The sequence below is a fragment of the Carcharodon carcharias genome, chromosome 6 (assembly GCF_017639515.1).
Source record: "Carcharodon carcharias isolate sCarCar2 chromosome 6, sCarCar2.pri, whole genome shotgun sequence".
Lineage (NCBI taxonomy): Eukaryota > Metazoa > Chordata > Chondrichthyes > Lamniformes > Lamnidae > Carcharodon > Carcharodon carcharias.
In genome coordinates, this window is record NC_054472.1 from 167,902,360 (window position 1) to 167,928,809 (window position 26,450).

The 26,450-nt window shown below is 40.6% G+C and overlaps 1 protein-coding gene across 5 annotated transcripts in view; it reads right to left on the reverse strand.

Moving 5' to 3' along the window:
• Window positions 1-26,450, reverse strand: part of dennd3a (DENN/MADD domain containing 3a) — a 144,690-nt gene that overhangs the window by 92,247 nt on the left and 25,993 nt on the right. For all 5 annotated transcript variants that reach the window (XM_041189871.1, XM_041189870.1, XM_041189867.1 and 2 more), the window contains 4 exons: window positions 15,952-16,069; window positions 14,144-14,426; window positions 10,505-10,620; window positions 2,854-2,993 (listed from right to left, as the gene is read on the reverse strand). In XM_041189871.1, the coding sequence (XP_041045805.1) occupies window positions 2,854-2,993; window positions 10,505-10,620; window positions 14,144-14,426; window positions 15,952-16,035 (623 nt within the window). In that variant the 5' untranslated portion in view covers window positions 16,036-16,069. The remainder of the gene's footprint in view (window positions 1-2,853; window positions 2,994-10,504; window positions 10,621-14,143; window positions 14,427-15,951; window positions 16,070-26,450) is intronic.

Below are 26,450 nucleotides of genomic sequence, written 5' to 3' on the forward strand. Positions count from 1 at the left end.
AGCATCCAACTTTGAACTTATATCTGCCCACTCTACCATTGGTGTACTGTGGATGCAGTAGACATCTGCTATCATATGCACTCCAGCAACTCTACAAAATTATTCTGACACCATTTCCCAACTACATAATCTCTACCATTGAGAAGAGAAGAATGAAAATAATGGGAATACCACCACCTTTAAGTTCTCTTCCAAATCACACACCTTGTTTTCTTGGCCTTTTTCCTCAAGCAATGCCAAGTTAAAATTCTGAAATTCTCTACCTTACTCCATCATGGGAACACTATCAACACAAAATATAGTATGCCAACCAGAACAGCACACATCTATACTGAGGTCCTGGTCGCAACCTCATAAAAGACATTTACTACCTTAGGGCAAAGTTGTATTTCATATAATAGAATCACTTTCTTCTCTTCTGCTTAAGTTTCCCTGTTACTGACTAGTCAGTAGAAAATTACCAAGGGGAACTAATCTAATTGAATTTTTTGATGAGGTAACAGAGAAAGTCGATAAAAGAAATGCAGTGGATAACATCTATATATACTTAAAGAAAGCAATTGACAAGGTATTACATGGAAGCCTGGTTAACAAAATTGAGGATCATGGAACAGGAGAGTCAGTGTGCAGTTGGAGACAAAATAAGCTGATGAGCAAGCTGCCCAAACGACGGTAGGTAGTAGTATCAGTGGTACAACAAGACCTTGTTACCAGTGCTTAGGTCAACAGTGGGCACAGAATTATCTATTTATGAAGGCAGAGCTCTACAGCTACAAGAAGAGTCAGCTTGCAGAGGCATGTTGCAAGAAGGTAAACAGGAGTTCAGGTAAACTGCTGGCTGGAGGAAAGGACAGACACTGCACACAGCTGTTGAGCAGCAGCAGGCTGTTGAGGGGTCTGTTGAGATCCATATAATCAGAAGCACAAGCATGAGCTGTGGAAATTCGCAGGACATCATGGTCCAAATTGCGTTGGATGAAGCTCCAGTAAAGATGGAGGTTGACACAGGTGCATCAGTTACTGTGATTCATGAATTGCTGTATCATGAAAAACTGAGTCAACATCAGTTGGAAAAATCACAGATAAAGTTACATAGTTATGAAGGAAAGCAAATTCCTATGTTTAGAAGTGTGTTGGTTCCGGTCACATAAAGCAAGCAGTGTGCAAATACGTCCATCATTGTGGTGTTCAGTGAAAATCCAGCCTTGTTAAGAAGAAACTGGTTAGCAGCCCTTAAGCTAAATTGGAGCAAGGATTTTCACTTTTAAGCAAAATTCACATTTCAAGACTGCACGATCAACAAGTACCCTCAGGTGTTTCGTGAAACCAGCAAACCAATTCAAAGATACAAGACTAACATACATGCTCAAAGGGACTCATGACCAGTTCATTTTGGCCATGCCCAGCATCCCATTCTCTAAGAGAGAAGATAGAACAAGAACCGAAAGGGCTCGAGACTGAGAACATTATCTCTAAGGTACAACAGAGTGATTGGACTCCTTCCATAATGGTAGTACCAAAGTCAGATGGTAGTGTAAGAATATGAGAGGATTCTAAGTTAACTGTAAATCAGATACTGGAATGCAATCCACCTGATACTTTGCCAAACATGAAGGCTCTGTTCACAATATTGTCAAGAGGTCAAATTTTTTCAAAGTTAGATCTAACAAATGAGTTAGTCATGAGTCTAAGTCATACTTGACTATCAATACACATAAGGGTCTATTCCAATTTCACAGGCTGCCATTTGGCATTTCTTCATCCCTGGGAATTTTCCAAGGGGTAATGAACCAAATTTTGCTATTTGGATGACATGCTTATTTTGACTCCAAACAGGCAGACCCAAGATGACAGACTGAAAGAGGTGCTCCAACATTTGGAAAAGCATGCAGTTCTGGTGAAGGAACACAAATGGGAAATGTTTCAAAAATCATTAAAGGAGGAGGTGTATAATTGTAGCTTCTTGTGGCTATTCATCTATTTAAGTATGAAGGAAAAAACAAAATAAACTAGTTCTCTGTTGCTGACCGCCATGTTGACCACATGAGTGATTTTGTCTGTGAAGCTATGACAAGAGGCATTGAGTGCAAAAACAAGATTTTATAATGAACCTATAGAAAGCTCTGGTTAGACTCCAACTACAGTATTGTATCCGGTTCTGATCATCACACATTAGGAAAGATGTGAAGGACTGACTGGACTGCTCAGTGGGAGCTGCATGGGCTTGATGGGCCGAATGGCATTATTCTGTGCCATAAACGACTAACTAGTACTACCCAAGTTCAATTACTAGCAAGTCAAGGGGCAAGGAGAGTCTGTGTTGCCAGACAATGATTTTGTTGGAGCAAAAAAAAAAATTGAACAATTTCTTTTGAACAAAAAAAGTAGTTCATGACAATGTTAGAAATGCAGATCCCTTTAAGAGTAAACCAGGACAAGCTTCAGAGTGAATTGAGAGTTTGTACTTAGCAGCAGCATTTTTCCCCATTAGAGGACTGCTTCTGGAGAAGGAGAGGATCCAGAAGGGGAAAGTGAAAACTCTTTGTATTTTGTATTGAGCTATAATTTAACAATAAAACAGCTGTGAATCACAGAAAATCTTCAGCTGCCCGATTCAGTTAATGGACATTCACCTGTAAAAGAGTAAGACCAAGAAATTATGGTGCCAATCGCTTCAAAAACATTTTCCAGCCAGGTAATGTTTTTCTCCCATCAAACTCCAACTGTCCTGCATGCCTGCAGGGAAACTAACTGTTGACTCGCAACACTAAGTAAATTAGAAGCAGTTAAAATGCACAGGCTATATGAGTTCAGCTCAAATAAACAAAAACACAGACTTATGCTAGTGCTTACCAGGAGAGAGAATCCTTAAAGGCTGCATAATAAGGAAATTTAGATATCACACAAATACTGAAAGGGGCATATAAAGACATTCTCGGTTTATGCACAGCTATATCCCAGTGTGCTTGTCCATTTTGGAAACCGTTTCCTTCCTGTGAATAAAAAAAACATAATACTCATCTTAAAAAGTAGGATTTATTGAAATTTATATTTTGTAGTAAAACTAATCGCAAATTTTTCCTGTAGCTGAATTTGTAAACTGCATAAGCTACTTAGCCACTCCCCAGTCAAGTAACTCATATAAATACAGGAAAAGTATCCACCAAACCCACAATCTACTTATGCAGAGAGGAGATTGATAATTCCTCTAAATATAAGAAATTGGCTAATGTTGGATTCAATAGTTGAGACATTAGTCAGTGAAAAAGAAAAGCCTAAGATGAAGAAAAGAAAACAGAGAAATTGGTGGATCAAAGTTAAAAGACATTTCAAGAGAGGAAAGAAAATAAGGTGACTCAAGATGTTCCTGCAACAAACATATCAGATTCCTATCATAACGAAGGACAAATTAGAACATAGGGAAAAGACTGGCAGAATGACAGAAAATAAATTGGAAAGGGCATGGAATTATTAAGTGAGGCATACTGAGGGGACCTGTTGTCAGGCATTTGTGCTAATAAAACTGGACACTGTCAAAGACAGTGAGCTGCTTCCTTGGAGCTACAACAGTGCACAATGAGAAAAGAACAGACGACTGAAAAGAACAGAAATGAAACCAATCATGGTGCTAGAAATAACAATATTGGGTCAAATCATGACCGAGGACAGATGAGAGAATCACCTCAAAACTTAATAGGGAATATCAAGTTTTCAATCACGCTTTTGGTATTTGGCAAAGTAGATAGGTTTACTAAAAAGAGTAATATTAGCAAAATCTGCATGAGATCAGCCAAGCCTACATAAAAGATCAGGAAGTGTTCAATAAGAGTTGTCCAAAACCAGTAACTTGTGTTTTCCATGACTTTCTAATGTTAGTTTAAGATTTAATTCCCCCAAATCAGATCCAGTCCAGAAAACTGGCCAAATACCAGGTTGATATTAAAGTTCATCCACTTGTGCTGGTTAGGCAAAGCTCTTCCAATTTCACTCACTAAACTTATCTTGTTAGGTGCACAGGCACTAGAAGGCAAGTTTTATAAGTATTTTCTTAACAAGGTATATTTATTAATATTAATATTTATTAATAAAACAATTTGAGTACATCAGTAAAACGGGTAAATAGTATAGTTTTCAGAAAGTCATTTTCAGTGATTTTAAATCAGGTTACTCTCAAGTGGAGGACTGGACACTTATTAGAAATGCTTAGTTTTGGCGATAAACCTATTTTCAACTGTATTAACAAAACTGCCCTCTTAAATACCTTAAGAAATACTTTTTAATAGAAAAAAATTACCTTCAATTACGTTGCCCGATTAAGCTGGTTCAATTAAGGTTTTATATTTGCAACATAAATTTTAGCAAAAACTTGAACTGCAATTAACACAATTTCAAGTGCCATTTCAAGAGTATCCAAGCAGATACTCAATAAATTCTGACCAAATACAAAAGCACTGATGCCATTTACAAATGACTTGAGACTGTTTTCAGATTAAGAAAATCTACAAACCTTCGAGATATGTACACTCTAATTCTGGCTTCTTGACCATCCACGATTTTAATCCCTCTATTATTGGTTCTTCCTTTAGCTGCCGAGGCCAGAAACTCCAAGGGAAAAATATTCCCCCCATCAGGTGGGTAAGCGTGGGATTGGGCAGGAGCACCTCCAATCAGCACCCCCCCAATTAAGGACCACCCAGCCTTACACCCACTCGGAAGCGCTATGTGCTCCCTGTGCAGGCGTGGGTGGGGGGGTCCCTCAGCAAGGAGTGCGCTCTTTCGCACATGTGCGCAAAAGAGCACACAGATCTCCCTGAGGCTAAGAGGAGATCGGCTCGGAATTAAAATTTGTAATACAAATGATAAAAAAAATTCTCTGACATGTCCCCTCTGGTGACACTGTCACATGAGTTGGGACATGTCTATAACTTTTACTGAAATGTTTAATAAAAATTTTAAATACCCTCATGAAAGCTCATCACGAGCGGGATGAGGTTTCATGCTTTCTCCGAAGCCCGCCAGGACTCCCGGCCTGCCCACCATCCTTAAGGTTGGATGGGCAGGTCCAATAATGACCTTAATTAGTTTTTCAATGGCCTCAACAGGTCGTTGACAGGTCGGTGGGAGTGCACTTGACTTGGCTGCACCCCTGCCGACCTGAAAATGAAAATGACGCAGGGTGACGTCAGGAGTTCCTTCCAATGTCATCCCACATCATTTTACGAGTCACCAAGCGGGCCCTGCCCCCGTTCGCCAACCAGAAGATCCTGCACAGAAATTCCCTCCCTAAAATTCTCTTTTTTCCTTTAAAATGCCTCTTAAAACCAGCTTCTTCAGCCAAGCTTTTGATCATCTTCTCCAACATGTGGCTCATTGTCAAATTTGTTTGATAACACCACATGAAGCGTCTTGGGACAATTTACAACATTAAAGGTGCTGCATAAGTGCTTTTTTGAAGTAAAGACAGTGCAAGAATCTGAAGATCAGAAAAGAATATAAAAGCATCCACTGCAAGATAACTTTAAAATAGATCATGGTTGGGGGACACTAAATGGAGAAGGGCAGAGAGATAACTAGATCTGATACATTGCAAATACAGGATTGGAGGATCACCAATAAACTAGAAGGAATTCACTATCTCCTGGAGAAATACTGGATCCAACCTTCTTTAGGAGTCAAGTACCAAAGATACACTGAGGAAGGTGATCATAGCATTGGGGAATCAAAATATGACTTACTACAATAAATGGAACAGAAATGACACAGCAAGATAAAAAGAGGGGGAAAAATGGAATTCATTGAAAAGGAAGGAGCATAGATATATATGTTAGAGACACATAGATACTAAATAGAATAAACATAGCTAGAGGTTTGAAATAGAAAAAAATAAAATAGTTTGCTAAAGGGTGCCAATTCCAAATATGAAATAGGGTAAGAGAAGATAAGGAGTGTGTGAAAATAGAATTTTGTTTTTATTCATTCATGGGATCTGGGCTTCGCTGGCTGGGCCAGCATTTATTGCCCATCCCTAATAGCCCTTGAGAAGGTGGTAGTGAGCTGCCTTTTTGAACTGCTGCAGTCCACGTGGTGTATGGACACCCACAGTACTATTAGGAAGGGAGTTCAAGTGTTTTGACCCAGCAACAGCGAAGGCATGGCGATATTTCCAAGTCAGGATGGTGTGACTTGGAGGGGAACTTCCAGGTGGTGGTGTTCCCATCTATTTGCTGCCCTTGTCCTTCTAGATGGTAGTGGTCATGGGTTTGGAAGGTGCTGTCAAAGAAGCCTTGGTGAATACCTGCAGTGCATTTTGTAGATGGTACACACTGCTGCTACTGTGCAGGGAGTGAATGCTTGTGGGTTTGGTGTCAATCAAGCAGGCTGTTTTGTCCTGGACAGTGTCAAGCTTCTTGTGTTGTGGAAGCTGCACTCATCCAAGCAAGTGGAGAGTATTCCATCACACTCCTGACTTGTGCCTTGTAGATGATGGACAGGCTCTGGGGAGGCAGGAGATGGGTTACTCGTCGCACAGTCCCTAGCCTCTGACCTGCTCTTGTAGCCACAGTATTTATATGGATAGTCCAGTTCAGTTTCTGGTCAATGGTAAACCCACCCACACCCCCACCCCCTGCCAGGATGTTGATAGTTGGGGAATCAGCGATGGTAATGCCATTGAACATCAAGGGGCGATGGTTGGATTCTTTCTTGTTGGAGATCGTCATTGCCTGACACTTATGTGGCACGAATGTTACTTGCCACTTGTCAGCCCAAGCCTAGATATTGTTCAGGTCTTGCTGCATTTGGACATGGACTGCTTCAGTATCTGAGGAGTCGCGAATGGTGCTCAATAGCGTGCAATCATCAGCGATCATCCCCACTTCTGACCTTATGATGGAAGGTCATTGATGAAGCAGCTGAAGATGGTTGGGCCCAGGACACCACGCTGAGGAATGCCTGTGGTGATGTCCTAGCGCTGAGATGACTGACCTCCAACAACCACAGCCATCTTCCCGTGTGTGAGGTATGACTCCAACCAGTGGAGAGTTTTCCCCCAATTCCCATTGACTCCAGTTTTGTTAGGGCTCCTTGATGCCACAGTCAAATGCAACCTTAATGTCAAGGGCAGTCACTCTCTACATTGGAGAGAGCAAACGTAAACTGGGCGACCGCTTTGCAGAACACCTGCGGTCTGTCCGCAAGAATGACCCAAACCTCCCTGTCGCTTGCCATTTTAACACTCCACCCTGCTCTCTTGCCCACATGTCTGTCCTTGGCTTGCTGCATTGTTCCAGTGAAGCCCAACGCAAACTGGAGGAACAACACATTATCTTCCGACTAGGCACTTTACAGCCTTCTGGACTGAATATTGAATTCAACAACTTTAGGTCGTGAGCTCCCTCCCCCATCCCCACCCCCTTTCTGTTTCCCCCTTCCTTTTTTTTTCCAATAAATTATAAAGATTTTCCTTTTCCCACCTATTTCCATTATTTTTTTTTTAAAAAACACCCCCACTAGAGCTATACCTTGAGTGCCCTACCATCCATTCTTAATTAGCACATTCGTTTAGATAATATCAACAACTTTAACTTTAACACCTATGTGTTCTTTTGTACTATTGTTGTTGACATCTTTTGATGATCTGCTTCTATCACTGCTTGTTTGTCCCTTCCATTACTTTACTGATGATCCAGAGTAGACTGATGGGCGGTGACTGGCTGGTTTGGATTTGTCCTGCTATTTGTGTACAAGACTTAACTGGGCAATTTTCCACATAGCCGGGTAGAGGCCAGTGTTGTAGCTATACTAGAACAACTTGGCTAGGGGCACAGCAAGTTCTGGAGCACAAGTCTGCAGGACTATTGTCGGAAAATTGTCAGGGCCCATAGCCTTTGCAGTATCCAGTGTCTTCAGCTATTTCTTGATATCACGTGGAGTGAATCGAATTGGCACAAGACTGGCATCTGTGATGCTGGGGACCTCCGGAGGAGGCTGAGATGGATCATCCACTCGGCACTTCTGGCTGAGGATTGTAGCAAATGCTTCAGCCTTGTCTTTTGTACTGATGTGCTGGGCTCCTCCAACATTGAGGATAGGGATATTTGTGGACCCTCCTCCTCCAGTGAGTTGTTTAATTGTCCACCACCATTTACGACTGGGTGTGGCAGGACTACAGAGCTTAGGTCTGATCCGTTAGTTGTGGGATCGCTTAGCCCTGCCTATCACTTGCTGCTTATGCTGTCTGGCACACAAGTAGTCCTGTGTTATAGCTTCACCAGGTTGACAACTCATTTTTAGGTATGCTTGTGCTGCTCCTGGCATGCCCTCCTGCACTCTTCAGTGAACCAGGGTTGATTTTCTGGCTTGATGGTAATGGTAGAGTGGGGTATATGCCAGGTCATGAGGGTACAGATTGTGTTTGAGTACAATTCTGCTGCTGCTGATGGCCGACAGCGCCTCATGGATGCCCAGTCTTGAGTTGCTAGATCTGTTTGAAATCTATCCCATTCAGCACGGTGGTGGTGGTGCCACACAACACGCTATATCGTTTAGAGATTTCAAAACTACTTGTTTCCAACATATCACAGAAGCCTATTCCATAGAAGTAACCCCCTCGTTCATTAAAATAATATTTCCACAGGTTAGTTTGAACACACCTGCTATTTAAACGCAGGCCACGCCCTCTGGTTGTAATGTTCTGACATATTGAAACAGGTCATCATGCTCTACATTATCCAGTCTCTTTAGAATCCTATCACCTCTCAACCTTCTCTTTCCTAGTGAGAAGGTAGCCAATTAATGTCATCTCTCCTCAATGATCCCACCATCCATTTGGTCACCTGGGTGACCTCATCTTACAATAGCTGCATTACCCTTTTTTGTACTGCAGCAATCAGAAATGTAGTGCAGGTAGCATTAATGGGTTATTAATTCACAGAATTGCTTTACTATTTCAGCTCAATATTGACTTTATACTCTACTACATCCCTTTTGATTTGCTTTAATCACTGCCACCAAGCATTATTGTGATTAATTCAAGTTATCAATAGAGATCGCCAAATTTTATACTTTCACAAATAGTTTTCTTTCAATTTACTAATAACACATTACCAGATTTATTTTGTCCCCATTTAAGTATTTTGCATTTTTCAGCAGTGAATTTCACCTTCCCTTTGTCTTTCCAATTCTCAATTATATTCAAATCCTGCAGCTTATCATGAAGATATTAAACAAAAAAGAGGTGGCAAGCAGACTATAAATAAGGGGAAGCCAAAATACAATTAAAGTAGTTAAGTTTTTTTTTTATTCGCGCATGGGATGTGGGCGTCACTGGCTAGGGCCATACTTGAGAAGGCGGTGGTGAGATGCCTTCTTGAACACTACAGTCCATGTGATGTGAGTACATCCACAATGCTATAAGGGAAGGAGTTCCAGGATTTTGACCCAGTGACAGTGAAGGAATGGTGATATATTTTCAAGGCAGGATAGTGAGTGGCTTGGAGAGGAACTTCCAGGTGGTGGTGTTCCCAATGATAGCAATGTTCAAATTATGATGATGTTTTATTGGGGAAAAACTATTTCCACAGGTTACGAAGCTGATGACTAGAGAATATAAATCCAGACCACCAAAAAGCAGAGGTTAGAAATTTTTCAAAAAGAGAGGTTGGGCCATTAAGTAGTAGACAAGAGATTTGCAAATAAAAACAAAAAAAAATCAGAAAATCTGCTAAGCATGTTCAAAATAATGAGGGTTTTAGGAAGGGAAATCAGGAAAAAAGGTTTTCTCCAGTTAGTAACTCAGTAATTAGAGGGCATAATTTTAAGATTAACTGAAAAACAAAGAGGAACTGAGGCTTTTTTTTTAGCCTGTAAGTCATTAGGATATGAAATGCTTGACCACAAACAGTGGTGGAAGCATCAGAATGAATAAATATTGGAAATAGAAGAAAAATCTAAAAGGCATAGAAAAAGAACAGGTGTACTGTGACTAATTGGCAGCTCTTTCAAAGCACTTGCACAGGAATGATGAGTCAAATAGCTTCCTTCTATGACAGTTTGATTCAACAGTCTCATCTGAAACTCAAACTCACTACTTACTAAGTACACTGGTAAGCTAACACACTTAAAATCACATTCAGTAAAATGTTATCTTCTTTCTTTAAAAGTTACCAAGTAACTAAGAGGGAAATTTCCCACAGTTATCCTTTCCTCTGCAGGGAAATCATGCACCTGTCTGCAAGTGGTTACTGCATTAGCTGGCACACATTTATTTTCCCACTACCCCCTATCAATTTCTGACACATGGTTAGCATCCTGTATTAGTTATCGGGCCAAAAAAATTATAACAATTAGCACATCAGTTTGAGAAAAGCACCGGCAGAAACTCAGCACTTTCACCCAGCAATAACCGAATTAGGACAGATTGCAGAAGATTTACATTTTCTGTGGAAACCTACAGGCAAGAATCTACACACTGCCTTTTCAAATTATTATTGTAAACTTTATACACCTGAATAGGTCTGTAGAACTGCACTGCCACACCATAGGTTCTTGTTCCAAAAACATCGGTGAACACCAAGAAATGATAGTGGTCCTCTTTTGGTTCAGTTTGTATTTGCAGTTCTCCTGTAAGCAAGGAAACAATATTGTGCAAAACACTGCATTATTTTTTGTGGAGATTTTTAATGTTGTACATGAACAGTAAAAATTTCACTGTACAATTATATTACATATATGCTAACAAATAACGGGTTTATATTCCCCCAAAATAACACAAAATTGAATTCAAGGATACTTTAATGCTCCATTTTAAATTCAGTTTATTAAAGCAGAACGTAAAATGTTTTATTGAGCGGAATTGAACGCTTGAGGTGTGGGCCCCTCCACCAGCTGCAGATCTGGTGGCTACCATGCCACAGCCATTCCATGCTTGGCCCCAGCAAGTGGGGAGGAAGGCGGTTAAGTATTTATGGTAGATAGGGATTTTCACCCATGCCTCTGGCAGGCACCTCCATTGGACATGGACTGCTCACCCTCCACCCAAACAGGCCAAAGGCATGCCCGCCAGAGTTTACCTCTCGGGTTGCCCACATAGGGTGGCCCCTCCCACCACTTGAGGGCCTCAACTGGCTTCCAGGATCAAAAAAGGACTTGGAGCCTTCCTGCCCCAGACTTATTTGAGGGATGATGGGGTCTCCAGCCCGCACCTTCCTGTCCAATTAACAGGCCCCTGCCTCCAGAGGGATATTAAAATTCTGCCTATTATTCAACCTTCAGTTTTCAAATCAAACAGGCGTAACTAAGACCATATGACATATTCATGCGGATCAAATTATGCCCCATGTTTTCCAAACGTCATTGAAAAATTATAAATGTAGTGAATGATAGCAAATGTCACAGAAACAATGACAAGTTAGTTATTTTCAAAATGCTTCAGAATTAAATGCAAGCAAAAACAATAATGTGCCTTCAACTGCAGAATGATTAAGTGGAAGAAATATTAAAACCTGAAGGTTTAAACAGTTTTTGTTTCAATAAATATACTTTATTCTTAAGATTTATGAAAATACCTGGCAGGACAATATAAATGCCACAGTTCACAGTGCAATACAGAAAAAATAAACTTAATACAGTACATAACACACTGAGATGCTCTGCTCCATTTACACTGCAGATTGCATCCACATTTACATGATTTGAAACATCTTGTCGAGCAAACAGCGCAATGGGTTTTACACTGGTTCCTGTCCACCAGTGTACGATTCTGAGAAAGCCATAAATTGTGGTCTTTCCCCATTGGGCCTTTTTAATTCAATTCAATTTAATTTCACTTTATTGTCTATATGGAAATTCATTTTGGGTACATAACGTGTTTGTTAAAAAAATATATAAATAATAACAAAAGAAAGAAAATTACGTTATCACATCTAACTTTTAATTAAAATATGTATTAAAAACTATTCCAAAGCATTAACATAATCAGTGAGTCCCATGCAGAGTTCATATCCTCATCCATACAAACCCCTATTCAAAGTCTTAGAGAGAAGAGCATAAATAAGTTCAGGAACAGATTTGTCCTGCATCTGAGGAATTGTAGCCTTTTTCCTGAACGCGACCAGCAGTAATACTGAGACAAGGGGCAATTCTCATTGTTCGTGACACTCTTTACTTTTGCCAAAATTCTATGAGAGCAGGTTTCATCAAGAACGATCTGCTCATCAAATACCCTTCCTGCCCGGTTCAATAACCTCTGCACCCTTAAAGAGCCTGCCTAAGGCAACAGACCAGGAGAGATATCTAAAAAGGACAGCATTCTCAACTACAGTCATATGGAAGAGTTTTATGACTGTAGGATCGACTCAAAAGGATTTCAATTTTGAGGTAGTAAAACAGTGTATATCCCTTGGCCACCACATTTGTGCACTGTTCCCTCCAATTCAATTTGTCATCTACTTTGACATCGAGATACTTGTGGTGAGTAACTAATTCAGTGTCCACATCATAGATCTTCACAGAAACAAAATTAACTGGCTTTTTCCAAAAGTCTATGACAGTTCTTTTGTCTTGTTTTCGTTCAATTCAAGAGAACAGTTACCACACCATTTTAAGGACTTCTCCACCAAGTTCCTATAATTTACTTGGTTATTCCTGATGAGATCCACATTATCAGCATACTTCAGGATTGTTATGTCATCGTACTCTGATCGGCAATCATTGATAAAGAGGGTGAAAAGTTAAAAAAGGTGTCAGTACACAGCCCTGAGAAGATCCAGTTTTCGTTTTGCTCCTTTTTTGCAGCCGCAACAAGTTCCAGTGCATCTCTTGAACACGTAATCCTAGACCTTGTAATGTGGCATCCTGCCACACTTGGCCAAGGACAGCTCCTTGCACCAACATGTTTCAGGCAGTCCAAAAGGGCATATTTTACAAAGTTGATGCCCTTCCAGCAGCAGTTGATGTTTCTCTCTGCAGAGTTCCTAGGAACGGCACAAAATCCCACATTACGAAGCTGCTTGGGATGAATCTCCCCAAAAAACAATTCTAATTTTTTCCAGATGTTCTTTGTGAACACATATTCCAAAAGGAGATGAGCAGCAGTCTATTCCCCACCTACAGTGTGCATGAAGGAACTTACAGGGAGGGCCTTTTTCATCACAGCCCATCTATATCTTGGTGCTTGTTTGTTAATTCTACCAACAAGGTATTCTGCCAAATAACATCGAAGGTCGGCTCAGGGACCATCCAACAGGATCCGCCATCTCCTTTTTTTCTCCCCTATAGGGCCTCGACTATTCCCTGACTTATGGTCAAATGTATTTTTCTGCACAAGCTTTGCTACAAAAGGACAGTGGTAAGAAACAGTACAAATGAATACAGCATTTCATGGCAATGTAGCCAAACTCATTTTTCCCAACACCAGGAACAAACGGAACCTCAATATATTGCAAAATTTGTTGTTTGTATACCGAGGGTCTTCAGGATGAAGGCGACATTAGGTATTTTATTCAAGAAACTTGTACAACATGTCCCTGGGACACAGTCCTTTTTGATCTTCAGACATGACTCAAGGGACTGTCGTAGTACAGAAATCGAGTACAAGTCAGACCTGTCCACCCACATAGAGCAACACCAATGACGAGGTTCTTACCACATTCCAAGCCACATTTCTAACGCCTTCAGAAACTGACCTGACAGTGAAGGCAACAAATTAATAGTTGGGTCAGCTACCAAAGAACATGGCCTTGCTTTTGCTGCACTTTACTGAGGATCTGAGTATCACTGCCATGTCGAACTGGTCGCAAATGCTCATAGATTTGCTGTCATTCTACAGATTTAAGCAAAAGATTCCCAGTACAGGGATGCCTTGACCTCCACTGCCTAGGATCATCACCCTTCTTATGCCAGGCAATGGACTCAGACTTGTATCAAAGGCCTTCTCCTAGTCCAAGCTGATTAAGCAGGTGTCTCCTTCCTGTAGGTACACACAAACACATAATCCAAGCATGCCATATTCTTAGGCTGAATTCAGAACACATGACAAAACAGTGAAGACAACTGAAAAATGTGTAGCCACATTTAGTATGAGGTGATCTGCTGGTTCAGTGTGCAAAGGGGAAAAATAAGTGATTTTCAAAAAGAAATAACATACCTGGGAAACATAACTGAGGCAATCCTTGAAGATCTATATTATTTGGAACGCTAAATTCTTCAGTCTGTGGCTCTTTGTGACTTGTATTTGCATTGCTTGAGACAGGAGTTGCATGCTTGAATTCCTTCTGCTTTCTGAATGAGCGGTGCCTTGGAGTTCTGGTAAAATTTTGAGCAAAATAACCGGACTGATTGTCCTCTTTGGTAACAAATGGAGGAACATGAACTGACCGAACCTCTGGGCTAAGACAAGTATATGATTGAGCACGATCTTTATGGACTGCCTAAAAAAGAAACAGACAAACCAATGCTGTACACAAGCATTACTCAAAAATATAATTGATAGTGAGGGTATTCTCAGAAACATGAGCATTGCTAACTGTCATGAAAATGTAAGAATATTCATAATATTATTGTAATTTATTGTAAAGGTGGGTTAATAGTGGGGTTTGGATTAGTTTCTCTGTGTGGATATGTGTGTGTGTGGGAGATTTTAAGTGAATTAGAGACAGCTAGTCCGGAGCTTTTGAGTGATCAAAAGGGAAGCTAGGGTTGAAATGCTAAATACATAAACACGGCAGAAGTTTTAGAATGTGAAGTGTGAGGAACCTTTGCATTTTTAGATAAACCAGAGAAGCTTGAATTTCAAAGAGATGGTAAAATGTTACACCGAGCCATAGGAAGTTAAGTCAAACAGTGTGTTTATTTTTCCCAAAGGCTACTGATGATATGAGAACTAATGAAGGTTTCTATTATGGAAAAAGTAAAGTTGCAAAGACATATTGGAACAATGGAATTTACATTAAAAATGGAGAAACATGTATAAAGGAGATGAGGTTATGTATAAGGGAGAAGGCATTCTAAGATCTAACAAGTGTGAAAAGCCTCCAGCCTCTATGCATCAAACTGCTGTCTACAGGAACCGAAGAAAACTCAGCGTGAATATCACCGTCCAGGGTATTGTGTTCCTTGCCTGGGTCTGTTAAAATCTATTTTGTATTGTTGCCTTAACAGAGGTGTAACTGTGAGTCAGGTTAATTTGGGGACTTAGGAGTTATTAGAGTAGTAATTTGCAGACCCTATGTATTTGCTTTAAATCTTTTCCTCTATTGATAAATGTTTAACTTAGTTTTGTAAAAAACCTCAGCCTCAGTGGACTTATTACTACTGAATTCAAGGCCCGCATCTCTAAATAAAGTACAAATTGCAAATGAGTTCTGGCAGCAGTTTCAAGTTTCTCTCTGGGATTTGAACAGCTCAGCATTTACCATCCGCTGTGCCATAACATTAATATTAAATCAAGTAAAGTAAATGCTTAATTTGCACTTTGTGGTGATACCTACAAATCAAAAAATTACTCCAGACTAAATTATACATGTTATGAACTAAAGATAGGCTTGAATTTTTAGTAAGATTCAAGCTCAAAATGACCATTTAAGGTTCTGCAATAAAGCACCAAACCCAACTCATTATAGACTAGAAAATCAATGGTTTAACCCCAATTTTACATTATGTATCTGATGTCAATTAAGTTTCTCTCATAGAAAGTGCATGTTTGTGGATTTAGCAAATACAGGATCAGGTTTAGCTTTGATACTTTAGGGAGTTAACCAGAATAGAAATTTGAAGCACTGGGGAAGGGCAACAGTTCAATTGAAATTTAATTAAACAAGAAGAAAAGCTAATTAATATTTTTACTAAGAATGACAGCACAGAAAGGTAAGCGACACATTTTAGAATGTACCCTTGATAATGCATTAGTAAACAGTAGACACAGGAAACAGATTTTTTTTGTTATAAAACGCTTACCTGGCATATTTCCTTCAGTTTTTCATTAGATGCTCCCACAACGACACATATTTCCAATATTGCATTAGGTAGGACATCAACCATGATTGCCTTGACTTCTAACACTCTTAATTGGAGACTCAAACAGGAGGGAAAGATGTAACATTAAAATCTTGTTTGCAGTGTATTCAATTTTAATTAACATCTTTAATGATCTGCCACTGATGATTTAATCAGTGTATAAATCTTGTTCAAAATACAAAACATTGGACGAGAACTACATAGCTCTTCCTGATATATATTATTGACCAAGACCTTGGTGTACAGGGCACAACTTCAAAGATTGCAGATGAAACAAAGTTTGAAAGGAACCTGAAGAATGCGAAGGATAGTGTGGAACTTAAGGGCATAAACAGGTTGGTGGAATAAATGGCCAAGTGGCAATGGTGTTCAGCACAGAGGGGTGTGAGGTGATTCATTTTAGTAGGGAGAACATGGAGAAACAATATAAAAGAAAAGGTACAATGCTAAAGAGAGCACAGGAGCCGGGGGGCCTGGGTGTATATGTGCATAAGTCACTGAAGGTGGCAGGACAGGTTGAGAGCACAATTAATAAAGCATACAGTGTCCTAGGTTTTATTAATAGGAGCATAGAGTTCAAGAGCAAAGACGTTATGTTGAACTTGTATACAACACTCGTTCAGCCTCAGTTGGAGTACTACAGCCAGTTCTGGGCACTACACTTTGGAGGAATGTGAAGGCATTGGAAGGTGTGCAGAAAAGATTCACAGGAATGGTCCCAGGGATGAGGAACTTCAGTTACGTGGGTAGATTAGAGAAGTTGAGACTGTTTTCCTTAGAGAAGTGAAGTCTGAGAGGAGATTTGATAGAGGTATTCAAGATCATGAGGATTGATCGGGAAAAACTTCTCACTCATGAGAGGATCAAGAACAAGAGGGCATGGATTTAAAGTAACTGGCAAAAACAGCAAAAAGCGACATGAAAATCTTTATGACACAGTGAGTGGTTAACGTCTGGAAGCACTGCCTGAGAGTGTAGTGGAGGATTCAGTCGAGCCATTCAAAAGGAAATCAAGCTGTTATCTAAAGAGGAAGAATATGCAGGGTTAAGGGGAATGGCACCAGATAAATTGCTCATTTGGCAAGCCGGCGCAGGCGCGATGGGCAAATGGCCTCCTTCTGCACTGTAACAATTCTCTGACTGATCCAGTAATTATTCTTACAGAATGAACAAAAATAAACTTTCACCCAAGCAAAATAACAAGCTATGCAGTCATGTGTTATATTATTATTCCAGGATATGTAGTACAATAATATGGCTAAAAAGTATGTTCACTATTGCTCAAATTAAGTTCCAGATAGTTTTTTTCCCCTAGACTAAGAGATGACATGCTCACCACAAGAGCAGAGGGAGAATAAACACGAGCATACATGTTTAAATCCAAACTGCTCAAACTTACACCCTAACCCCAAAATTGACAGAATCCTGGAAACACACATCATACCTTCCTTTTCACATAGAAACATAGAAAATAGGAGGAGTAGGCCATTCAGCCCTTCAAGCCTGCTCCACCATTCATTATGATCATCCAACTCAATAGCCTGCTCCCGCTTTCTCCCCATATCCTTTGATCCCTTTCACCCCAAGAGCTATATCTAACTCATTCTTGAAAACATACAATGTTTTGGCCTCAACTACTTTCTGTGGTAGCAAATTCCACAGGCTCACCACTCTCTGGGTGAAGAAATTTCTCATCATCTCAGTCCTAAATGGTCTACCCCTGGTTCTGCACTCCCCCACCATCGGGAACATCCTTCCTGCATCTACCCTGTCTAGCCCTGTTAGAATTTTATAGCTTTCTATGAGATCCTCCCTCATTCTTCTGAGCTCCAGCGAATATTATCTTAACCGACTCAATCTCTCCTCATATATCAGTCCCACCAGCCCAGGAATCAGTCTGGTAAACCTTCGCTACACTCCCTCTATAGCAAGAACATCCTTCCTCAGATAAGGAGACCAAAACTGCACACTATGTTCCAGGTGTGGTCTCACCAAGGCCCTGTATAATTGCAGCAAGACATCTTTTGTATCATGACAAGTGCCATAGGTAGAATGGGAAAAAGTAAGAGCCACATAAAACATTATGCAAGACTCTGGCAAGGATAATGTTGGTGCTATACTCCGTCCCAGTTCAAACGCTTTGCCTCTTCCTTCAGATCACAGAGATGTCCTTTCCCTCTTCCACAGGTTCATTGAGAAGACTAAGGAAATCATAATATGCCTAAGCAGAGTCAACATGGCTTTATAATAAAGATATAATGTTTGACAAATCTGTTAAGGATGTAACTAGTAAGATGGATAAGGGGGAACGAACAGATGTAGTGTATTTGGATTTTCAAAAGTGTCACGCAAGGTTATTACTCAAAATTAGGACTCAAAGGATTAGGAATAATGTATTAGCATGGACTGAGGATTAGTTAATGGACTGAAAACAAAGTAGGAATAAAATGCACATTTCAAGTTGGCAAGCTGTAACTAGTGGCACACCACAAGGATTACTCAGCTAGTTACAATCTATATCAATTACTTAGATGAGGAGACTATCCAAGTTTACTGATGATACAAAGTTAGTATGGTAAATAAGCAGAAAGGAGGGCACCAAGAGGCTGCAGAGGGCTCACTTAAGTGAGTGGGCAAAAAGCTGACAGATAAAATACAATGCAGCAACATGTGAAGCTATCCACTTTGATCGGAAAAGTGAAAAAGCAGAATTTCTTTTTTGAATGCCAAGACTGGGAAATGTTTGTATTCAGAGGGATTTGGGCATCCTTGTACATATATCACAGAAAATGAATACAATAGGAACAGCAAGCAATTAGGAAGGCAAATACCATGCTATATTTCAATCCCTTAGTAACTAAAGAGTAAAGAGCTCTTAGTACAATTGTACAGGGCATTGCCGAGACCACACCTAGAGTACTGTGTGCATTTCTGGTCTCCTTAACTAAGGAAGGACATACTTGTTTTAGAAGGAGTGCAACAAAGGTTCACTAGATTGGTGTTTGGGATGAAGGAATTGTCCTGGTGAGACACTGTGTAGCCTTGGCCCATGTCGCAGAGAGTTTAGGAAAATGAGAGATGATATATAGAAACACAAAGTTATTAAGGAGCTTGTTGGGTAGATGATAGAGCCCTGTCAACCACCGCGGGTGGGAAGGCTCGGTTTAGGAAGAAGGAAGACATGTCAGAAGCACTGTTTTGGAAAGTGGCATCATTGTAACAGGGCAAAAGAGACAAGCGGAAATCCTGTCAGAGAGAAGAGCAATACTTGTTCGAGGTAGGCATTCCTGGAAGAGAAGCAGCAGTGAATTAAACACTAAGATAAAGGCAAAATACTGCGGATGCTGGAAATCTGAAACAAAAGCAAAAAATGCTAGAAAAACTCAGCAGGTCTGACAGCATCTGTGGAAAGAAAGACAGAGTTAATGTTTTGAGTCTGAATGACTCTTCTTCAGAGCTTGCATGTCAGAAAACAACAGGACGCCTATCAACTACACAAAATGTCAAGCTAATTGTTTAGTATTTTTTCTCAGGTGTATTTATTGGATTTTTTTAAAAATAATTTTTTGTTTGCATCAAACTGGGTGCTTCAATGTTATGAAAAAAGCAATAATCAGAGCACATTTGGGTGAAGCTGACTAACCAATTTTATAGTCCACAGCCAAAGAAAGTAAGTATTCAAATAATGCCAGTGAATTATTATTGCTGCCCACCCTTCCACCAGTGACAGTGATAGCTTTAATTTCTAACTTAATTGGTTTCCCTTTGTATTCTTTCCCTTGTTGAAATGGACTGTAGTGTGCTACCTAAGCCTCAGTTTATGAGGTCCAAAGTTAAAAAAAAAAACCACAGCAAATTCTTTCAGGTTAAACAAAACTAGGATATATTAACACATTCAAAACCTGAAAGATGGATCATGAAACACATTCACCCTCACAAGTACACAAGATAGAAAGGAAAAGAAAGGGAAATAAATTACAAATTGTGAGTTACTTAAAAATGTCAAAAGGAATTGGCATTAATTCAGGTGAATAAAGTCCAGTAAGCCAATATCCAGTGAAAGTTCTTTCAGATGGCTTTGTATGGCAGAATTCCTGGTCTTGGTCTTAGGAACTCAGTTGCAGGTTGAAGATGCAGTATTCTTGTATTCTGGGTATTAGTTCACTATCGGCAAAATACAGGATTCTTTCTGAGGATCTGACTTTGAGAGAGATGGAGGTCAGAAGCAGTCCGCTAGCCTGCGGTCCGGTTTTCTCTTCTGAGGTTAAATCGCAACTCAAGACAGAATCCAAAAGCTGTATAATTAAAGCAATTCAAACGGCTCAAGTCTCGGTCCTGTGACAGTGTGGTTTCGGTCGAGTCAAAGGTGTACTTTAAGAAATTGCTCAGAATCTTCCAGAACTACCAGCAGGTGACCAGTGGCGGCCAATTTATCAGCTGAGCAATTGTTCATGCTTTTAAAAAAAAAGAATTTAAAGAAGAGAATATGGAAGAGAAACAAATTTCTTTTAGATTATTTTCTTCATGCCGTCTTGACATAAGTCTTTTTTCCTCAAATGAGGCTCTTGAACATATCCATCCCATTTCCCACACTTCTGCTCTCAGCCTTCCTCCTCCCAGAACCAACATCGGTTCCCTTTGAAATGTAGGGCATTCAGCACAGCAAGCATCCACCAATAGCAATGTGATAATGACAGTTAATCCTTCCAGTCGACTGAGGAATAAATATTAGCCCGGACATGTTATCAACTAGAACACATACAACTGCAGGTGATATTCCATCTCTGAGTTTTGTGAAACCTTTTCCTCTGCAGTGAAATTAACTAGACAATTCACTGAATAAAAAATAAGATAATTTCCAGCCAGGTCAATAGGATAAAGGGAAGATTTCCATAGAGTTGTGAACACTTACATCCTGCCAATCTCCGAATTGAATGGATCATACTTCACTTTCGCCATTTCCATCACGATGCCACCATCAAACACAACTCCCCCACCCCTCCCAGCTTTCAACAATCTGAAGGAACCATTCCCTCCATGACACCCCGGGTCCATTCTTCAATCACCCCTTTCATAACCTCCACTTCCCATGGCACCTTTCCATACAAACAGAGAAGATAGAAACATAGGAGCAGGAGTAGGCCATTCAGCCTGTCAAGCCATTCAATACGACCATGATCATCCACTTCAATGCCTTTTTCCCTACACTATCTCCATATCCCTTTATGTCGCCGGTATTCAGAATCTCTACTTTAAACATACTCAATGACTAGTCTTCCACAGCCCTCTGGGTTAGAGAATTCCAAAGATTCACAATCCACTGAGTAAAACAATTTCTCTTCATCTCGGCCCTAAGTGGCTTTCCCCTTTGTTCCGTGGCTCTGGACTCGTCAACTAGGGGAAACATCTTACCTGCATCTACCCTACCTATCCCTTTAAGTATTTTGTAGGTTTTAATGAGATCACCTCTCCTCCTTTGAATCACAGAATTTCACAATGCAGAAGAGGCCCTTTGGCCCATCGAGTCTGCACCAACACATGAGAAACACCTGACCTACCTACCCAGTTGCATTTACCAGCACTTGGCCCATAGCCTTGAATGTTATGATGTGCCAAGTGCTCATCCAAGTACTTTTTAAGGCAGTGCATTCCAGAACGTCATCACCCTCTGGGTAAAAAAGTTTTTCCTCACATCCCCCCAAACCTCCTGCCTCTCACCTTGAGCTTATGTCTCCTCGTGACTGACCCTTCAACTAAGGGGAACAGCTGCTCCCTATTCATGCTTCTCAGGAGAACCAGGTTTCCCCAATCTCTCTGCATAGGACAGTCCTGCCATTCCAGGAACAAGTCTGGTGAACCTTCATTGCATTCCCTCCAAGGCAACAATATCCTTCCTAAGGTAAGGGGACCAAAAAGCTGCACACAGTACTTCAGATGTGGTCTAACCAATGTTCTATTGAAGCAGGACTTGGTTACTTCTGTAACTCTTTCGAGTACAAACCTATTTCCATCTGTTTCAGATGAAGTTACATTGTTTCATAGTTTGCCACTGTGAGATTTGAACTCTTGATCTTGGGGTTACAAGCCCAGTACCATAACCACTTGGCTATTTAGGCCAAGCCTTGGTTACTTCTGTACTCAAATCCTCTTGCGATAAAGGATAATTAGTCTTCCTAATTGCTTGTTGCACCAGCATGTGAGCCTTCAGTCATTTATTGATGAGAACACCCAGGTCTCTTTGTACATATAGACTTTCTAATCTCGCACCATTTAAGAAGCACTCTGCGCATCAGTTCCTCCTACCAAAGTGGACAATCTCTCAATTTTCCACATTATGTTCCATCTGCCATGTTCTTGCCCACTCTATCCAAATGCTCTTTGAAGCCTCTTTGCATCTTCCTCACAACAAACATTCCCACGTAGCTTCTGTGTCGTCTCCGAACTTGGAAAATTACAATTGGTCCCCACAGCCAAATCATCAATATACGTATGTCAACAGCTAGGGCCCAAGTGCTGATCCTTTTGGTACCCAACTAGGCACAGCTTGCCTGCACAAGAATGACCTGTTTATTCCTACTCTGTTTTCTGCCTGTTAACCAATTCTTAATCCATGCCACTATATTAGCTCCTATCCCATATGCTTTAATTTTGCTAACCAATCTCCTGAGGGGGACTTTATCAAAAGCCTTCTGAAAATCCATGTAAGCAACATCCACCGACTCCCCTTTTTCAAAAAAAAACTCCAACAGGTTCGTCAAACACTGTTTCCCACTCATAAATCCATGCTGACTATGATCAATTATCCAAATGTCCATTTATCACATCCTTTAGAATAGATTCTAGTATTTTCCCTACTACTGGTATAAGGCTAAGAGGTCTGTAGTTCCGTGTTTTCTCTCTCCCCCCAAACAGTGGGATGATGTTTGCTACCTTCCAATCTGTAGGAACCATTCCAGAATCTATAAAATTTTGGAAGATGATCATCAATGCATCCATTATCTCCACAGCTATCTCTTTCAACACTCTGGGAGGTAGAATATCAGGCCCTAGAGACTTATCAACCTTCGGTCCCATTAATTTCTCCAATACAACCTTCTTACTAATACTGATGTCATTCCTCTAGTCCCTTGGATCTCTAATCCTGAGAGATTTCTTGCATCTTCCTCAGTGAAGGTAGACACAAAATAATCATTTAGCTTCTCTGCCATTTTTCTATTCCCCATGATAAATTATCCTGCCTGCAATGGACCCACAATTGTCTTAGACAAACATTTCCTTTTTACATACCTATGGAAGCTTTTACTGTCTGTCTTTATGTTTTTTGCTTGTTTATATTCATATTCTATTCTCCCTTTATCAGTTTTTTGGTCCTCCTTTGCTGTATTCTAAAATTCTCCCAATCCTCAGGTCCACAACTATTTCCAGCAACTTTATAAGCCTTTTCTTTTAATCTTGTACAATCCTTAACTTCCTTTGTTCACCACTGTTGACTGACTTGTCTTTTTGGGTTTTTGTGCCTTGAAGGACTGTACAGCTGCTGTAAATTATGTCATAATTCTTTAAAGACTATCCATTGCCCATGTACTGTTATACCTTTTAATGTATTTTCCCAATCCACCTCAGCCAATTTGCCCCTCCTACCTTCATAATTTCATCTGTTTAAATTTAACATCCTGGCTGCAAAATGAACTAACTCACTTGCAAACATTATGCAAAATTCTACCATATTATGGTTACCCATCCCAAAGGTTCTTTTACAACAAGATTATTAATTAGTCCTTTCTCATTTCATAATACTAGATTGAAAATAGCCTGTTTTCTAGTTGGTTCCTCAGCATACTGTTCTAGAAAACCATCCCTAACACTCCAGAAACTCATCCTCCACAGCATTAGTGCTCATTACCCAGTCTATATGCAGACTGAAGTCACCCATGATTACTATATTACTCCTGCTACATGCATCTCTAATCTCTTAATTAATAACATGCCCCACACTACCACTACTATTTGGTGGCCAAGAAACAATTCATACCAACGTTTGCTGTCCTTTTCTGTTTCTTAGCTCCACCCAAACAGATTCCAAATTTTGTAATCCTTCCTTACTAATGTACTGATCCTATCCCTTATTATCAGCACAACACCACCTCCCTTTCCTTTTGGCCTGTCCTTTTTAAATGTTGCGTTTCCTTGAATATTCAGTTCCTAGTCTTGGTCACCTTGTAGCCATGTTTAGATCATACCCATTTACCTCTATTTGTGCCTTTAAATCATCTACCTTGTTGCAAATGCTGCGTGCATTCAGGTAGTGTGCCCTTTGTCTTTTTGACATTATTCCACATTCTAAGCTCAGTTGATGCTTGCCTTATGTTGCAACGCCTGCCCTGTCCTCCTCTCCCCTCATTGTCCAAAGCCCCAAACTCTCTTTTCAGGTGAAATCGCGATTTAAACGTATTTCATACAAGTTAGTATAGTGTATTCACTGCTCATAGAGGTCTTGTGGCACAATGGGTAGGTCTTGTGGCACAATGGGTAATGTTCTGCCTTTGAAACAGAAGGCCCAGGTTCGAGTCCCACTCCAAGACTCAATGTCCATGCAAAGTACATTCATAACATGGCCAAACAGGTTGATTATCAACTGGTAACTTCTTCCAATACATCTATGGCAGATGGTAAGAGCGGGAGGAATGCTTGATGCGGAGCGACGCCCTTTACAATCTCTCGTGACAGGCTACTGACCTGTTCCAGAAAAAACTAGCTGTGGAAACAGGTGTAAGCCTCATATGCCACTAAGTGCGGGAAGAGAAAAGATTCTCCACTCACAATGTGGTCTGTTCTATAAATGGTGAGACCAAACACAAATTGGCTGACCATTTTGCAGGACATCTCTATTCAGTCTGCAAACGTGACTTCAAGTTTCTAGTTGCCTGCCTTTTTATTTCTCCACCTTAGTCTCATGCTGAACTCTCCGTCCTCTGTCTCCTGCAGTGTTTCAATGAAGCTCAATATAAGCTCGAGGAACAGCACCTCATCTTTCGATCAGGCATTTTAGGTCTGGACTCAGTGAATTCAACAATTTCTGACCATAACCACTGCCCCAATATTGTTTCCATTTTCTTTGCCGGTTTTGGTTTTACACTCATTTTTCTCTTATGCTTTCAAAAGGTAGCTTTTTTAATTCATTCATGGGATGTGGGCTTCGCTGGCTGGGCCAGCAGTTATTGCCATCCCAAGATGCCCTTGAAAAGATGATGGTGAGCTGCCTTCTTGAACCGCTGCAGTCCACATGGTGTAGGTACACCCACAGTGCTGTTAGGAAGGGATCTCCAGGGATTTGACCCAACAACAGTGAAGGAACAACCATATATTTCCAAATCAGGATGGTGAATGACTTGGAGGCGAACCTCCAGGTGGTGGTGTTCCCATCTATCTGCTGCCCTCGTCCTTCTAGGTGGTAGTGGTCGTGGGTTTGGAAGGTGCTGTCCTAAGGAGCCTTGGCGAGTTTCTGCAGTGCATCTTGTAGATGGTACACACTGCTGCTACCGTGCATCAGTGGTGGAGGGAGTGAATGCTTGTGGATGTGGTGCCAATCAAGTGGGCTGCTTTATCCTGGGCGGTGTCAAGCTTCTTGAGTGTTGTGGGAGCTGCACTCATCCAGGCAAATGGGGATATTCCATCACATCCTGACTTGTGCCTTGTAGATGGTGGACAGGCCGTGGGGAGCCAGGAGGTGAGTTACTTGTCGCACGATTCCTAGCCTCTGAACTGCTTTTGTAGCCACAGGAGCTATTCATCATTCTGAACTTCAGACCTCCTCTAGTCACATCCTTCCTTATCCTTTTACAACTCGCTTTGGCATTGTACCACCAATCCCTCTTATTTAATTTTTCCTATCTTTCCACCCTATCAAAGGGCCTTCCCTTGGTTCTTTCTCTTACCCTCCTCCTTTTCACTTGCCCAAAACCTATTACGTTTCTAACTTGTTCCAGTTCTGATTAAAGATCACTGACCAGAAACAGTAACTCTCTCTATCGCTCCACAGTTCCTGCCTAACCTGATAATTATTTCCAACATTTTCTGTTTTTATTTTAGGCCAGGGATAAAGTCTGGATTGCTCAAGCAACAAGTTGGCAGTTACAAAATGATTAAATGACCTCTCCCTGTCCTGTAAGCCTCTGTGGTTTCTCTGTTTTTCAAAACATTCTACACATTTTCAATTCAAGTCATATAAGATGCATGGTGACCTAAAACAGAATATATTTAATTAGAAATTATCCACAGCAGAAATATTCATATTGATTAGACCAATTTGAAAGGCAAGTGCTTTTGGCATATAAAAGGAGCGGAGAGGTTCAATTGAAAGGAAGTAATGCATCACTCCGCCTTCAGATCCAGTAATAAGGAAGAAGAGTCTGCCCTGAAGAAGAGACATATTGGACTTG